We start from the raw sequence: 16,684 nt of genomic DNA, 5'->3' as shown, positions 1-16,684 counted from the left end.
CTTTGCTTTTGCAGATGGGGGCAATCCAGGTGGTACCTCCGTCAGAAGAAGGCCTAGGGTTTTATTCTCGCCTATTCCTTGTGCCAAAGAAAGGAAACACTTGGAGGCCAATTCTGGATTTGTCCATTCTCAATACATACTTAGACATTCCAAAGTTCAAGATGTTAACATTACAGCAACTTCTGCCTCTGCTAGGCAAAGATCACTGGATGGTAACTCTGGATCTCAAAGAGGCTTATCTTCACATTCCTATCAGGGCCAGCTGCAGGAGATTCCTGCGTTTTGGCTGGTACTTCTCATTATCAGTTCTCTGCATTGCCCTTTGGCTTATCTACTGCGCCCAGGGTGTTCACAAAGGTTCTGGCTCCTGTAATAGCTTTCTTAAGACTGAAGGGAATACAAATTTATCCTTATCTGGACGATTGCCTGATTCTTGCTCAAGACAAAGACAAGTTACTTCAACATCTACAGTATGTAATGGCAGTTTTAAGGTGCCTAGGGTATTCTGTGAACGAAACAAAGTCCAGTCTAGTACCCTCTCAAGACATGTGCTTTCTGGGTGTGAGACCGAATACAGCCTCTCAGATGGCTTTTTTGACCCTGGACAAACAAAGAAATCTTCACCTATACTTCCAGCAATTATCAGTACTGTCCAGGCTGACTGCAAGGACAGTCCTTCAAGCCTTGGGGTTCATGACATCTTGCATTCTGGTACTTCCCAATGCCAAACTGCATATGAGGAAGCTACAATGGTATCTCAAAAGTGTATGGACTCAACACTGCCACGATTTGGACACTGTCATTCAGATAATACCTTGCATCCAGAAGGAATTCTTGTGGTGGGCTCAGGAATGTCACCTAAACAAGGGACTCTCTGTGACCCGACCAGAGGCGAGTCAGATCTTAACGACGGATGCCTCAGACCTGGCTTGGGGAGCACACTTCAATGGGAAATGGATTCAAGACACGTGGCCTCCCAGACTACAGCATTTGCATATCAACATGAAGGAGATGTTAGCAGTCCAATTTGCCCTGATGGCTTTCAAGGACCTACTTCAACCAGGACAGGTGTTGATTCAAACAGACAACACAACAGTCATGTGGTACATCAACAAGCAGGGGGAACCCATTCTTACCCTCTTTGCAGACAAGCTATGATATTGTGGGAGACTGCTCTGAGTTTGCACATCACTCTTCAAGCACGGTTTCTGCCAGGAGCACAGAACTCCTTAGCAGATGTATTGAGCAGACAAATTGTGGATCCCCACGAGTGGAAATTGGATCCTCACGTATTCCAACAGTTGACAGTGGCTTGGGGAACTCCAGACATAGATCTGTTCGCTTCTCCACTAAATTTCCAACTGCCAAAATTTTGGACAAAGATGTTTCACCCAAAAGCTTGGAAAGTGGATGCTCTATCTTTCAGTTGGAACAACCTTCACGTCTATGCTTTCCCTCCTCTGCCTCTCCTTCCCAAGGTACTCTTGAAAGTCAGGCGGGACAAGCCTTGCATGATTCTAATAGCACCAGATTGGCCACGCCAGCACTGGTATCCTCTACTGAGGAGTTTAGTTCAGGAGCCTCCTTGGCCTTTGCCACCGATTCCTCACTTGTTGTCCCAGTCAAGCAATCATTTTCTCAATGTCAGGGTACAGTCCCTGCATCTAACAGCCTGGCGTATTCTGTTTTAGACCCTGGGGGGTCTCAACTTCCTCAACAGGTTTTGAATGTCATTTTGGAGGCCAGATGGCCCAGTACTAGAAATGTTTATGCTGATAAATGGAGGAGATTTTTTCTTTGGAGCACAGCAAAGAGCTTTGATGTCTCAGTGCCTAATTTGAGTTTTACACTACAGTACCTTACTGAATTACTAGACAAGGGTTTGTCTTTTTCCTCCGTGAAAGTTCATGCTGCAGCCATTTCTGCTCACTATGATTGTGACCCTCCTTTATTTTCTCACCCTTTGTTTAAACAATTTCTTAGAGGGGCAAAAAACATAAGACCCCCATGTAGAGCTCCTACTCCTTCCTGGGATCTCAATTTTGTGTTGGAAAAGCTTACTTTACCTCCTTTTGAACCTGCAGCTACGTCTGAGTTGAAGTTTTTGTCTTGGAAGACTGCTTTTTTGTTGGCCATTACGTCTGCTAGGAGGGTATCTGAATTGCAGGCTCTTATGGCAGTTGAACCCTTCCTGATATTCCATAAGGATAGGGTGTCCTTGTGTACTAACCCTACTTTTATGCCTAAAGTTATTTCTAATGTGGCCTTAAACCAGTCTATTCATTTGCCTACTTTTTATGCGGACCCCCAAAATAAAAGGGAAAAAGTCTTGCATTCCTTGGATATTCACAGGCAATTACGCTATTATTTGAGCAGAACTAAAGAGTTCAGGCAGACTCAACAGTTATTTATTTCTTTTGCTTTGGGTTCACAAGGGAAAGCTGTTTCAAAGCCAACTATTTCTAAGTGGATTGGCCATTGTATTGCCTTTTGTTATTCTCATCATGGAAAGGATGTTCCTGCTGGGATCAGACCTCATTCCACTAGGGCTACTGCCACATCTACTGCCTTTTTAAGGGGGTAGCTACTAAGGATATTTTGGAGGCAGCTACTTGGAGTTCAGTGCACACTTTTACTAAACATTACCATCTCCCTCTTTATTCCAAGTCTAGGGCTGGGTTTGCCACTGCAGTTTTACAGGGCATGTTAGCAGCTCTTAATGCTTTTTAGTTTGCCAGCCTCCCTTTACCTTTGCTTTGGGATTCTACCCACAGGTTATGACTGCAGCAATGTGAGACGAAGAACATAGTACAGTTTTGTACCTACCATAAATGTAGATGTTCGAGGATCCACATTGCTGCAGTCCAATTTTCCCTCCCTCCTTCCCCTCTATAGTTTGGGGTTGCTGCGTTTCTTTTGGGATAATTATTTTTTTTCTCTATGTTGGTTGTTGGGTATTTTCTATTTTGGCTATGGCTTTTCCTTTTTAGGCCTTCTGACATCTGGGGCAAGAAAGACTGAGGATATGGCGTCGGTCATGCGCTTAAATACTACTGCGTACTGACGTCAGCTCTGAGCGACCATGACCGACGCCAGCCTAACACTTTGGTATTCGGGCCGACCGAGGACAGCGGACTACCCACAGGTTATGACTGCAGCAATGTGGATCCTCGAACATCTACATTTATGGTAGGTACAAAACTGTACTTTTTTTCTCCTTGACCTGGGGTCATACCATTATATTACTCCGTATTACTGTTAGCAGCAAACAAGATCTGGATAGTTGCACCACTGCATCATGGGATACCTACCCTGCCACGAGCCAAGTTTGAGACTTCCAGCTGGTGTATTCGGCCGAGTCGGAGCCGAGGATCTGCTCCAAGCCCATTCAAGTAAGAATGAATGGAAAGATGGACAACAAGCATAGAACGTTATGGTGAGTACATAACTTCTTTTTTTTATTATTGCCCATATTCAGAGGTGGTCATTATGTCCATATTTAAAAAAACTGAAGTGGAATAAGCATAATATTAAATAAAAACCTGATATGAAGCTCTTGTCAATGAAACCTGCTGAGTGAGGGACAAAGGCACTGGAGGGTACTGCTAGTAAATCTGATAGCCATACTGAGTAAATAAAATATACTTGTATGTTAGGAATAAGTGCTGTAACACTCCTAGGTTAAGAGGAGAAGGGGTTACTTACCTGTAGTAATTTAAAGGATATCTCTATCCCTACTCCCCGCACCCCCAAAGGAAAGTATTATAAATTTTGTTTTTTTTTTTCCTTCTGTGCTTGGGAATCTTTTTGTTTTGAAATAAAACACATACAGTGAATGTCATTTGAATTTACTCTCGCTGTTTATTTTGCATATAAGCTGTTTTTGTTCTGTGCAGGTTGGATTCTACAATGCAGTTGCTATTCCTTGTTACTCTACCTTGAGCGAAATCCTTCCCCCAACCTCTCCACTACTGCAAGCTTGCAAGTAGGTATTCACAGTGGTTTGTAATTTAAACTACATTTTTGTATGTTATCCCTGACAACAAGGTTTTGAATAACTCACTTGAAACTAACAGAACTGTTTATATTAATCATTTATTTGATGGTTACTATTAATCTGCATCAGTGATGACTTCTGATGTGAAGTCCTTTGAGCTTCCAGCTAAACAAAGAGAGACTTATCAGGCCAGAAAGCTGTATGTTTAAGATACGAAACATGCAGCAGAGGAGTAGTGCAGCAGCTCTGCACAGAAGTAAATGTAGACAGAAGACATAGTGCTTTAAACTCCTTTCATCACTGGACAGTGACTGCATGCATTCTGAGAAGTTTAAATCAGCAGTTTGGCTGATATGTTAGAACTCACTAAAAATTATTTTTAAATCCGTATCATCTAACCTGTATTAGTTAACCTTAGTAGAATGATTATCCTGAAAAAGTTTGTGGTCAAAAAATGCTTGTCCATGACTTCTGATGATATTATTATGGGGCATTAGTTGCATAATACTGAAAAAGAATCTATTCTTTATTTCTGCAGTATACAGTGTGTATACTTCTACTTATTGTCAGCCAGAGAGAAGAAGAAGGTAAGTCTGCAAAGGTTGAAAACAAGAGAGCAGCTCTGAAACAGGCAACTATATACTGACTTCACTCTTCCTAACACCACAATTTGAAGAGACAACATGATAGGAGGTTCTTCTGGATTCAGAAGAGGCAGCTGTATCATTCTGATTATTTCCTTAAGAGTCATAGAAAGTTTAAGGCTACTGAATGTTGTGATTATGCCTTGCCTGTTCCCATTCTAGACAGTACCTCCCTTCATAAGGAGGGCTATGCCAGATGTGAATGTATGAATACCCATCTGATTATCTGGGTCCTATTTGAAGGAATCTCGATAATTTCCTCACTTTTGTTGTACATGTCAGAGCTGAGGCATGTTTATTATTTCTCTTTCCTGTAATGAGAACTCTGGCTGTATTCCTGCATCCTTGCAATTGTCAGGGTTGCAGTGAAATCCCTACTGTGGAGAAAAACATTCTTTGGCATGTTTTTTTTTTTTTCCAGTTAATGTTTTGATATTTCAGTTTTATTCAGATAACCATATTGTTGTGAGTGCTGAATCCCTTGTACAAGTTACTGAAGGGTTAGATCGGTCAAATAGGGCGGCGCAGTGATGCAGCAGTTATGCTGTCGCCTCACAGCAAAAGGTTCTCCGGTTCGATTCTTGGCTGGGGTGCCTTCTGTGTGGAGTATGCATGTTCTCCCTGCATTCGCGTGGGTTTCCTCTGGGTACTCCAGTTTCCTCCCACATTCTAAAGACATGCTTCTGGAGCATTTCTCCCTGGGCCTCCGTTGAAAACAGGATCTGTGGAACCTAGTCGGACTTTCCCGGTCAACAAATGTTAAATAAAATAAATAAAATAAAAATAAATAAAATCTGTATTTTTAGCTATTTTTTGTTTGTTTGTGTGTTTGTTTTTAAACAGGTTGTCTTGAAATCATTATGTGCTTCACCTGACATGTTGTAACTGGAAGGGTATAATAGTGAATACATGTTTCTGATTTGTCTTTGTTTTACCCTCATTTAGAGACAATCTCAGTCAGTGGGAGAAAATAGTACGTGGAGAGGAAGATTCAGTATGGGTTCCTTCCACCTCTGTTTCAGCAGAGTCCTCCATATCGCTTCCAGTGAAAATCGACAACTGAACTTTTGGAAACTGTTGGCCAATCACCCAAAGGCATGCTGTTAAATGCGTAGCTGTGGAAAAAGAAAGTGAACTGCCAAGTGGAGGTAACTTGAAGGACTTACCTCATCACTGTGGCTTATCAGGCCACCTGGATAGTGGATTTGCCAGATGAGAAGAAGAATGGACAGTTTGTGAATAAAGAAAACTGGCCTCTTCACGTGGGTTATACTGCTGCAGCCTTAATGTAAACAATACAACAAGAGGGTACTTTTATTATATAACTTTCTAGTAAAGATGTAACTTGCTACATGGTACTTTAATACTGGGTTTGGCTTTAATGCCTGCGCTGGTTGAAAGGAAAGTATATTACCTTTCAGTAGGATGGTTTACATGGTCGTGTGAATGTTAATGTAATGTACATAGTATGAGACTGAACTATTTACTGGTAGGTCTCTGGGTTTTATCTAATATTGAGAAACAGTACTTGAATCAAATACAGCCTATTTCTTGCTGCAGATTGCAAAAAAGCAACTTCCAGAAGCAAGGCTAAAAAATATAGTCCTTATAAAGCACTTGCTTCATTGCACATAACCAGGACAATGTTGTGACTGCTCTCATTATGGGTTTGCACTTAAGAGATCAGCTCTACAGGTTCTCACAACCACTGCTTTGCTGGGTCTTTACAGTGGCTGACTAGAAGGAGAGGGCTTTTAATAGACTGAGAGAGAGTGATACTCACTGAACTGAATGAGCCTTGAAAATGGCTTTGCCAAACAATCATGGAACAGTTAAGCCATCCAAAGGTGTCTGTTTTTGTTATGCTTTTTACCACTGTCTGGATTTTTTCCGTTAAATTTGTGTGTGCGGCATATTGTTGCTCAGGAAGCAACACATCACAGTTTCTAGTAGATATCGGACTCCCAACAAAGCTAGAAACAGGCTTTTATAGACATGCCAGTTTTCCTCTTAGTATATCCATTTTAAATAAATGATAATTCCTTAGTTGTAAATGCACTTTTCTGCTGCAGTAACTCTAGCTTTACTGCTTGATTGACAGCCTCCAACAGAGAAAAGCTGTGGTCAGAGGCAGTGATGTGCCTATATTCTGGGCATGCAAAGGTGTTGAAGTTTGTTGTATATCATCAGAAGTAACATCATACATTTTTGGCTTGTGCCCTTGTTAGAATCTGAAAACCAAAGAGTTTTATTAAGATTGTAGAGAAAAACATTGTTTACTGCAGAAATTGGAGATTTATTGGAATGACTAGATTGCTTTCTAAGTTAATGATAAAAAGTTTTGTAAGGAACACCGCTTTGTATATTACGTGTTCCTGCTGGTTTTCTGACAATAGCTGTGAACAAATTTCCAGACTAACCTGGCTCTTGTGATTTCAAAAAAAAAAAGAAAAAAATCTCTGACTTGGAAGAGTCAAGGTTTTCATACCAAATGCAGGAAGTCAGTAGGAGACTACAACAGTGGAGATAACTAAACTTTGGGTGTCTAGACTGTCTTGAAACAGCTATTGCAAGAAATCCTGACGGCGGTGGTGTTGACCTAGTAATTTTAATGCTTTGAGCAGCACAGCTCATCCCATGAGCTGGATAACTCCATTGTAAGAGGCAGAAGAAATGAATGTAGAACTGATGCAGGAAGCTTAAGAAAAATAGAAAAGCTATTTGTTGCTAACACACATACCTTTCAGAATGCCATGTGATCTGCAAGCTTGGCTTCATCTCCTCTGCTGCTGTTCTTTCTGCTTTCTTTTAACCTTATGAAGTAGTGACAGCAGGGTTTTGCTATATCTGAATATACCTATACCCAGAAACAGCACACGTAGTGAACATTGGGTGCTTTGGGTAGCTGGGGGCTGTCTTACAAATGCTTATATTAATCAGTACTGTTATGAAATAAAGAATAGTTACCACAAAGGAAGGACCAAAATGCACCTTTTAATTTAAGTAATATGCTGAAGTTGGTTGAAAGTTATGAATTTGTCTGTTTCTATATTTTTTGTCCACAAAGACGGGTATGACAGCTTTCAGGAGGCTGAATTTGTGGAAGGAATGACAGATAAATACTGTGAAACTAACAGTTATTTTTAAGCCTTTGCACATGAAATGTGGTGCTGTTGGCAACTGTGAAATGCTTTCCGGAATAGGTAAATGGCTGTCTGGACCCTGTAAGACTCTCATCATACTTTTCTTTTAAATCCTTTAGCATTCTAACAGACTGCCACCAAAATAAAATAATGTAATGATTACTGGTGCTGTGAAACTGCAATTATAAAAGTTTCAATTAGTTGTAATTAAACTGTTGCTCCGCAAAAAACAGCATCAATTTTGTGGCCAGTTAACATCTAGTGTGGATGGTAAATGTATATGTTTTGCTTTGGGAGGGTAGCCTAATGTTTAAGGTGTTTGCCTTACAAACGCAAGGTGCAGGGTTTGTGTCTCACAAGGGATCATTGGCTAGGCTTAAATCGGCTCACAAGAGCAGTTAGTTTAGTACTAACCTATGAACCTATGAACTTTCTTTAGAAAATTCAGCAGCATCACTTTATTTTACCAGACTACTATATTTTATTTAATTTTGTTATGTATGAATGCACTGTTTTGAGTAATGACTGTTGTTTTGTGTTTAGTCGAATTTAATTCATTTCCTTTTTTGACAGTTTTGTTTTGTATTCTGATGAAAGCCAGTTTGGAAACCAATTCTGTTACTCTGACATGATTTTTAATGTGTAACCATATATGTTTTTGTGTTTTCATGCATCAGTTGAAACTGCTCTCCTGTGAAGGGAAAAAGTTTTAGGGCATGTTGTCCTTTCACAGGTCTCTGATTAAAATATGTAAGTCTTCTTTGTACCATTCCCAACATATATAGGTTGTCAACACTCAGTAGTGTATGTAAATTAAGTTAATCAGTAAATCCAAGTACTGACATAACCGTTTGCATTACAATTATTTCTTATTTTAACATGGGGAAAAGACCAGTAAATGAAAACATCGTGTGTGTGACAGCCTTTGACTGCAACAGTCTTGCTCTCACTTTTACTTTTATTTCCCTTTTTTATTTCACTTTTTATGACTTTTTTCTTGAAAGATGGTTGCAGATTAAAGTGGTTCAGACATTTGTGATTCCATCTAGGTGTAGTGTCAAGGTGAGATCTCATTGGCTACAGAGGATGTTGCACGTGGATGGAGCCCAGCTTTCATGCATGCTTTTGCCTTTTGTATGTGGAGTTCATCATTACTGGAAATCGATTTGTGTATTGTGTGTCATGTAAATGATTTGGTAATGGTCATAGCTATCCTCTTGACAGGGACAGCAGTTAAAATGAATTTGAGACCACTCCAAAGTAAGGTGTGGGTGGGCTTACTAAGACTTACTGGGATTAACAAAGTGTGACTCGCTGTTGCTTGAGCATGGTAGCTTGAAATGGCCACTGCTTGCATTTCTTTACTCAGTTCAGAAAGAAGCATGATCGTAATACTTACGTGATAGTAAGCTGTGGGTGATATGTGGTTGATGTACTTTGAAGAAAGACATGATAGATGTTATGGTGCTGTTACTGAGGACCGTCAGTGACTGCTCATTCTCCAAAGTGCACTGATACTGTAGTGAGAGTAGCAAAGTAAGGGAGGTGGAGAAAGTAGTCTATCATATGATGGTGCAGAAAAGCTTTCCCTCTGCAAGAAAACTTTTTTGTCACATTTATAATGTGATAAGCTCAAGTACATGAATTACAGCAATGTGTGTGTACTTCAGCTGTCATGGCGAGATTTTATGATCAAGCTAATGTGCTGCTATCTCAGATGAGTTGAGAAGATGTAGTGGCTCCATGAGGGCGCTTTAAGCTTATAAAGTTTGTCGTTTGAAGATGTTTCAATTTATTCAGTTAATCCTGTCAGTTGGAACCCACAGCATGCAGAAGAATTATTTATAAGACCCAGTTGAATCAGCTGAGAGAGAAGAGGTGAAGGAAAATCAAAACTGTGATTTAATGAGATATAATTGTTTTCTTCTACAACTTTTTTTTAAATAAAAGATTTTTTTATTTAGAACCAGATCATCATAGCAAAATGTGTGCCAAGGCTAGTGAACAGTTTAAGGGTATTGCTCTGTACAAGCATGAGGAATTATTTATTATCAGAAGACATAAGCACATACTTTGTATTGATGAATTATACACGCCATGTATGAGTGAATATGTTATCTGCAGAAGTCTTCATTTGAATGTTGTTTTGACCACTTAAGATGTATTGTTAAAACATTTATTTATAGATGTTTCTGCCACTAAGATGCAGTTCCAAACAGGAAAAACTCTGTTTTCACAGTTATATTTACATAATGAAGTTCTGATTATTGCAGCACATATATTAAACTATAGTTTTGTGGCCTGTGCAGCTTTAAATAGGAGTTTTTTGTATTGAAGTTGTCAGGGAATGAGAGTTGCATGAATATGCTTATTATACTGGGGCAATAATCACAGCTTGTTGAGCTATATTAGATAACGTCTTCATCTTTCACAGTAGATTACTTACATCAACTTCCTGTCCAGATATGTGGAGAAGCGCAACCTGTTGATTACTAAGTGGGAAATGCATGGAGAGCAGTTATTGCTTCTCTTATCAATGTTTCTGGTGGGAAAGGGTCTTTTTCCATTGTATGCATAGAGTATAAGCATGGTACTGTACAAGCTTATGCAGGGTCCCTTTCATAAGCATGAGTCCTAGAAAAAGAACATAAGTAAGGAACAATTTTACCTGTGGCCATGCAACCTTGATAGCAGAAAATCTTAACTTCATTCTGTTTATTATTTGATGTTTTTTGAACCATTTTTGAGGCTGATGATTAGATTTGTGATAAGTATGCCAGAACAAGAAAAGCTTATTCATGACTCTCCACAGTTCTTACACAATAGGAATGGTTTGCCACTGAAGACTGTTTCTCTTTTTTCTCAGAGAAGGACAATCTTTTCTCTTGCCTAACAAATTAGGTTGTTTCAAGTACTTCTAAGCTTCACATATGAACAGTTTTGTTTAGCCTTACAATTTGCATCAGCTTTCATGCAAAGAATGAGAATCAGATAAAAAACATAGCTCCAGTCTACACTGAATAAATGAACCCAAGAAGGTATTAATTTTTCCTACTTGTAAAGTGGCTGCTTGTATTCAGTTTTTAAGTACTGCTGGCGTGCACCATTTTTCTTGTTGTTCTTTCCTAGAGAAGACATCAAAATACAATTTGGTAATGCTAAGAGGTCTTAAGTGCTGACAGTGGTCTTTCCAGTTAGTAGCCAGATAAGCAATTATGGTTTAGAAAGTTGTGGCTGTTTCTTTGGCCCCAGAAAATAAGTGCTAGCCTAGGCCTTAAGAGGTGTGCTTGGTAAGACTAACAACTGCCCCATACTTGACCACATCTACTGCCATGTTATCTTTAGTGAATTTGGTGAGAGCCATGTACCTACCTCCAGCCAAAAGTAGCCCTCTGTCCCCAGGTGAAGGTGATAGAGAACTACCTGTTGTGTTCCATGCAAGCACATTGTTATGGATGCTGAGGTTTAACCTGACTTCACTTATGTTTCTATGAAGAATTCTCCATATTACCAGAAACTCAAAGGCTACAACCTAATTCATATTTCTTATTGAACCCATTTTGGTATCTTAAAATGCAAGCATCTTTCTTTAGGAAACCATAAGTTGTCTATTTACAGGGATTCTGAATTAGAACTCTGCAAAGATTTCTTTGCCAGCAACCATCTTACAACTCACACAGTATATGTTTTGTTAGCTCCCAGCATTTTGCTCAACACCTTAGTTTTCATGTTCTGATGGGCTCCCCAATGTGTGCATATGCTTGCTTTCAATTTATTAAGACTGTGAGTGCACCCTACCTCATTGGCACAGTAAGACCATATTGTAAAATATGTTTATGTAGCTCCTTCATTGGATTTTCATCAGGGCAGTTCATGTACCACTCAAATGTTATCAAAGCTTTTCCTGACTGTCAACAGTTGATAAGAAACCTTCAAAACTGAGATCATGCACTAATAAAGCAGCAATTGATAGAGAGTCTAGGAAATCATGTGTCAGGATGGTGGCTGCATTATTATTTATTGCTGAGGAACATAATCGTAGTTATTGGGCTTACTTTTAGAGCAGTTCTGTCTATGTATGAATGATTTCCTTAACCCTCACTAAGAAGGCTAGTACTTAAATGGATGTTGTGCCCTTTAGCTAGGAAGATCAGAGTGGCAGCTGTAGGGCAAAAAAACCTGGTCCCATCTCCTTCTTGCCCTGTCGAATGAGGCAGAAACCTTGGAGTGGTACTTGACAACAAAATAGTACTTTGGGTTTCTTCTTGTGATATTGGTGACCCTTAGTTTGAAAATGGACTTGTCCCTTGGTGGATAACTGTACAAGAAAGACAATGCATCACTGTTATGGCACTGCCCCATTCTGACTTTAATAGCGGGAGTTGTGAAGGCCAGGACATTAGAGGGATTAAATATGCCACAAAAGATAAGGTTGAAGTAGATGTTAGATGTATTGGGAAATAAGTCATATTCTACCATGGCATTGGGTTCAATCCAGCTAAAGGGGGATAAAACATTCCACTTGGTAAATTATATCCATTTTTTCAGGAAAATATCTTTTCATTTTTTTCAAACAAGTGACATAGAATGCTTGAAAACATCAACATTGTAAGGTGCATTTATTGTTACTGAATGTACATTTAATTATCAATGTGGCTTGAGCAAATTAATTTAGTACTTAAACCTATATTTGGCAACTGTTCCCCAGCCCAGGGCAGATAATTTGGCTCATAGGTCTACCTTACTTATTCTCCATACCTGCCCACTTTGCAAAAATTTGCTTTTATTTTTGGCCTGAACACTTTGTTTAAAGTCTTTTCATCTTTAAGTGGTTCTAAGGATACCATCAAGTGCATAGTATTAATGGAGGCCTGTTTCAGGTAGACGTGTATTTTTAATACTTTTTACATCCTAATTATAGGTCTTTAGAGACATCAAGAGTAAAGGATGTTGTCTTGGCTCTGAAAAGCTTCTTAGGGCTGGGCCTAAATTACTCTTGCTCTGAAGAGATACATTTCTGTGGAGATAACATGGGTTGTAATTCCTGATCTAGACACTCCAAGATCAAGGCCGTGGCAAATAGTTTATCTGCTTAAGGTCTATGGGGACATAGCAGTGACACACTACTATCTCTTTAGTTGTCCCCCTCTGTCTTGCATGTTATGTCACTATGCATTTGTTTAATATGCATTACATATCAAAGAATGAATATTTACAGTAGGAAATTACCTCTTGGCCCTTTGGGTTCATTATCACTTATCAACAGTCATCTTCTAATGGGGACAATATCAGGAGGTTTGCTTACTAGTTGTCCTTATTTTCACAACAATTTATGATGTTCCTAATCGATGTCAGCCTCACAAATTTGTCAGTACTATGAAGGAGTCATAAGTCAAGTTGCTAAATAAGAAAAGAGCCAGATTAACTTTGGGAAATTTGGGATATGTTGGTTTTGCTTTTAAATAGTTTTCTTTAAATTCCCCTTTAAGCATTGCAAATTTACACACACAGCATCACTGCCACCAAGTGCTAACCTAATATCATGACATGTTCCTTTTTGTATTTCTTTTGTGATGAAACCTTAAGACTGCAGGCTTAAAGTGTTTCTAGCAGAAAAGGTAGCGGAAGTGGTTAATGCTGTTAACATTTATGAGCATTTATGTCCATACTGTCCTCATTTCTGGGGGTGGTACTTCATTGTTTTTTCATCTGCTAATCTGGTAAGTGGACTTGTCTGTGAACACTTTTTCAGATGCATTGTTTAAGGAATTATGCCATGTAAACAAGTTCACATCTCTCTGCCTTACCCATATGGTAAACATCTTTATGGATTTGCAGCTCCATTCAGGTCTCCAGGCACAGTTTATGCCACTTCCTTAATCCATACATCCATAAGTGGGATCCAGAAGGACTGCATCAAACTCATTTAATTAGTTCTCATTTACAAGCTTCTACAGTTGCAGTTGTCAGTGATACATTCCTTGTCATTTGTGCCTATTATATTGTTGTCCATCACATAGATGGGGACATGACTAGGATGCAAGTATCTCAGTAAAACATAATAGCTTGGTTCTTGAACAGAAAGTGTCGGTCTGTGGGTTTCCAGGATGAAGTTGTCAGCAGTACTGCACTCTACCACAAACAGCTGATTTGGAGAATACCTTTTATTTAAAGGAAGACATTTTCTCCATTGAAATTGAAATGCATTTTAATCTGTCTGCTTACCAAATGTGGAACATCCCCTAGTAATTCAGTTCCTTTGCTCACTGAAGACTGTACTTGTCACTTTCAAAGAGCATTTAACTGCAGTTTCATCTTGCTGGTTTAGAATAAGCAGTCTTTGGTGAAACAAGTGGAAGTTGTCATTTTAGTCTTTTGTTAGCTACTGGATGTTCTCAAAGACAAAGCTTTTAAATGCATGGAGATTTTTCAGATCACCCTGATTTAGTTGAGAGCAGCTTGTGTGGTACGTCTTCTTTTGATACTTGAAATAAGAAACCCATATTTCATTTACTACAAAGAAAATATTGCCTTTTACTCTCTTCAATGTCTTCCACAAGAGGTCTGAAAATTTTCACTTTAATAAGCCCATTACTCTCCAGATTTGTTTCACCATTGATGAATAGATGTTGATTCCTTTCATTTTGGATAGACTGTTATTGGCTTAATGAATGGTTAGTGTTTTGTGACAATGCAGATAACTGGTTGCAGCAGTCTAAAACTGTGTCTAGCAGTTAATTGGAATATCAGCATGTTGAATATTTTTTACACTGATATTTGTGCCATTTGAGTTACCAAGAGTTAAAATTTCAGCCTGCACTTCATCATGCACAATACATGTGATGACCAGGAGGGAGTCACCTCATCTTAATGTATCACTAAAGCATCAAACTTATGACTATGGTCTTTCATTACAACTCTCTACCACCGATTTAAAGTATCTTCCAGGACATATGGATTATAAACAACCACTGAAAAGCACAGATTACATGTAATCTTTCTTGAATGATAACATATCCACATGGACATGTATGCATAGTTATACTTCCATCAGACAGGTTTTATTGTCACAGGATGACATTTATGAGGACAGAGCAGACACCTTCTGGTTGATTCATTTCCGTCTAGATGACTTTTCTGTCAGGATGTGTTGATATATCTCTTTTGCCACTCTTCTGGCATTGGTTGCCTGTGAGAAGCTCCCTGTCAGGACTAGAAATCCTTGAGGGAGTTACGACATCTGTCTTTTATTACAATTCTTTCGAAGAAGAGTAAGAATGCCCTTAATTATAGACTAACCTGATATCAGATTTTTCTGCTGTTGTCCACTACAACTGTTTTATCACTATTTTTCCTAATGTACTATGCATCAGGCTGTACAAAATGGGTGGTCTGTCATTATACTGTATACCATTAATACCTGTAAGTTAGTGAACTCTTTTGTCAGATGATGCGGTATATGCTATTACACAGAGCAAAGAAACTTTACATTTGGATTGAACTTCATATAAAAATACCTCCTTGTCAGTAGACTCCCTCTGAAACCCAGTGTTTTGGCTTATTTTTATGTTTCCATGCTATTCAGATCCTAATAAATTAACATTTTTTTTAATTATTATTTTTCTCCTCAAAATTTCATTGAGTGTATTTTAACAAGTGCAGATTAAAGCATATTCAAAATGCCCCTTTGAAAAACTTTTGCTAAAAAAGTGAGATGCATTTTCATATAGCAAGACAATCTCTTGTTTTGAATTGGAATTATCATATCTTAGCACCTAATTTAGAATGAGTGTTATCACTTCTGAAAAAAAAAAGATTTATTGCTTTGGGATTATTATAGTTAATCTTAAATAAGGTATACATAACAAAGAAATTTTCTTTGCCGTGGATTTCTGCACCAGTGATCAATATAAAATGACTGTTTTTAGTGGTTAAATCTTTCACTTCTCCCAACACTTTATGTTGTTGCAACAAGGTTGTCATAATAGAAGTAAGGCTGTATGAGAGCTCAGAAGAGTTTTAAAGCACTTGATATGTAGAAAGTTGCACTAGAGAATTCAATATGAATCCAAGCTGGCCTGAACATTCATTTTTATTTTTAATTGTTTTTTTTTTCCTCTGAAAGCTGTAAAAACTTCTTGTACTTGCACTTTTAAGTGCATTATAAATAGGATGCTCTTTATGCATGTAAATGTAAGTGAAAAAAAAACTGGAATTTGAGCACATGTAATTTCATCTCCAGCTAAGGAAGTCACTGTAAATAAAATGTAATGAAGAAAATGAATGAAGTTAAGATACATTTCCTGCTTTTGCATTATTGCTGAGTGATAGACTGTAAGGATTTACACAACTGGTTGATAAAATTAAAGGTACTTTTTTTACTAAAAGTAAGCATGGATTTGTATTTTCTCACTGTAGTAAATTCTAGACTCAGTACTTTGTACAGTAGTTTCCTGAACAATGGGTAACACATTTCCAAAGTTTGGATGAGCTTTCCTTTCTCTGTCTGTCTCTCTTGCTCTTTTTTGTCTTTTTTTTTTTTTTTTTTTTAAGAAAAGTACTTCAGGGTTGAAAACCGGGTCCTACATTATTTTACATTACTTTACATGGGATAAGCTGTTGAACTAAACAGGTAAACAAATGAAAATTGAAAAAAAAATATATGCAAGTGCAATAATTTCAAAATGTCTTAACTTTACAGTTCTAAATTATAAATACTGTACATGTTGCGTAAGTTTTCATGTATTCATTTGCAGTCTTTGTATTTAAACTGAATTATTTTTCTGTTTGTACTATAGACAATTCAACCATTTTATTATACGATTAAATTGTAAATAAATGCACAAGCCAAACAGCCACTGCCCTGTGAGTCTTTTCCTAATTTTCAAGCTGCCCTCTTC

The 16,684-nt window shown here is 38.3% G+C and overlaps 1 protein-coding gene across 2 annotated transcripts in view; it reads left to right on the top strand.

Moving 5' to 3' along the window:
• Window positions 1–8,150, top strand: part of PDE10A (phosphodiesterase 10A) — a 4,065,478-nt gene extending 4,057,328 nt beyond the window's left edge. For both annotated transcript variants that reach the window (XM_044069581.1, XM_044069571.1), the window contains exons 21-22: window positions 3,897–3,985; window positions 5,587–8,150. In XM_044069581.1, coding sequence (XP_043925516.1) covers window positions 3,897–3,985; window positions 5,587–5,704 — 207 coding nt within the window. In that variant the 3' untranslated portion in view covers window positions 5,705–8,150. The remainder of the gene's footprint in view (window positions 1–3,896; window positions 3,986–5,586) is intronic.
• The last annotated feature ends 8,534 nt before the right edge of the window (window positions 8,151–16,684 follow it).

The sequence above is a fragment of the Protopterus annectens genome, chromosome 1.part0, assembly GCF_019279795.1.
Source record: "Protopterus annectens isolate FY-2018-M chromosome 1.part0, PAN1.0, whole genome shotgun sequence".
NCBI lineage: Eukaryota > Metazoa > Chordata > Ceratodontiformes > Protopteridae > Protopterus > Protopterus annectens.
This window is presented reverse-complemented; position numbering and strand designations above follow the sequence as displayed.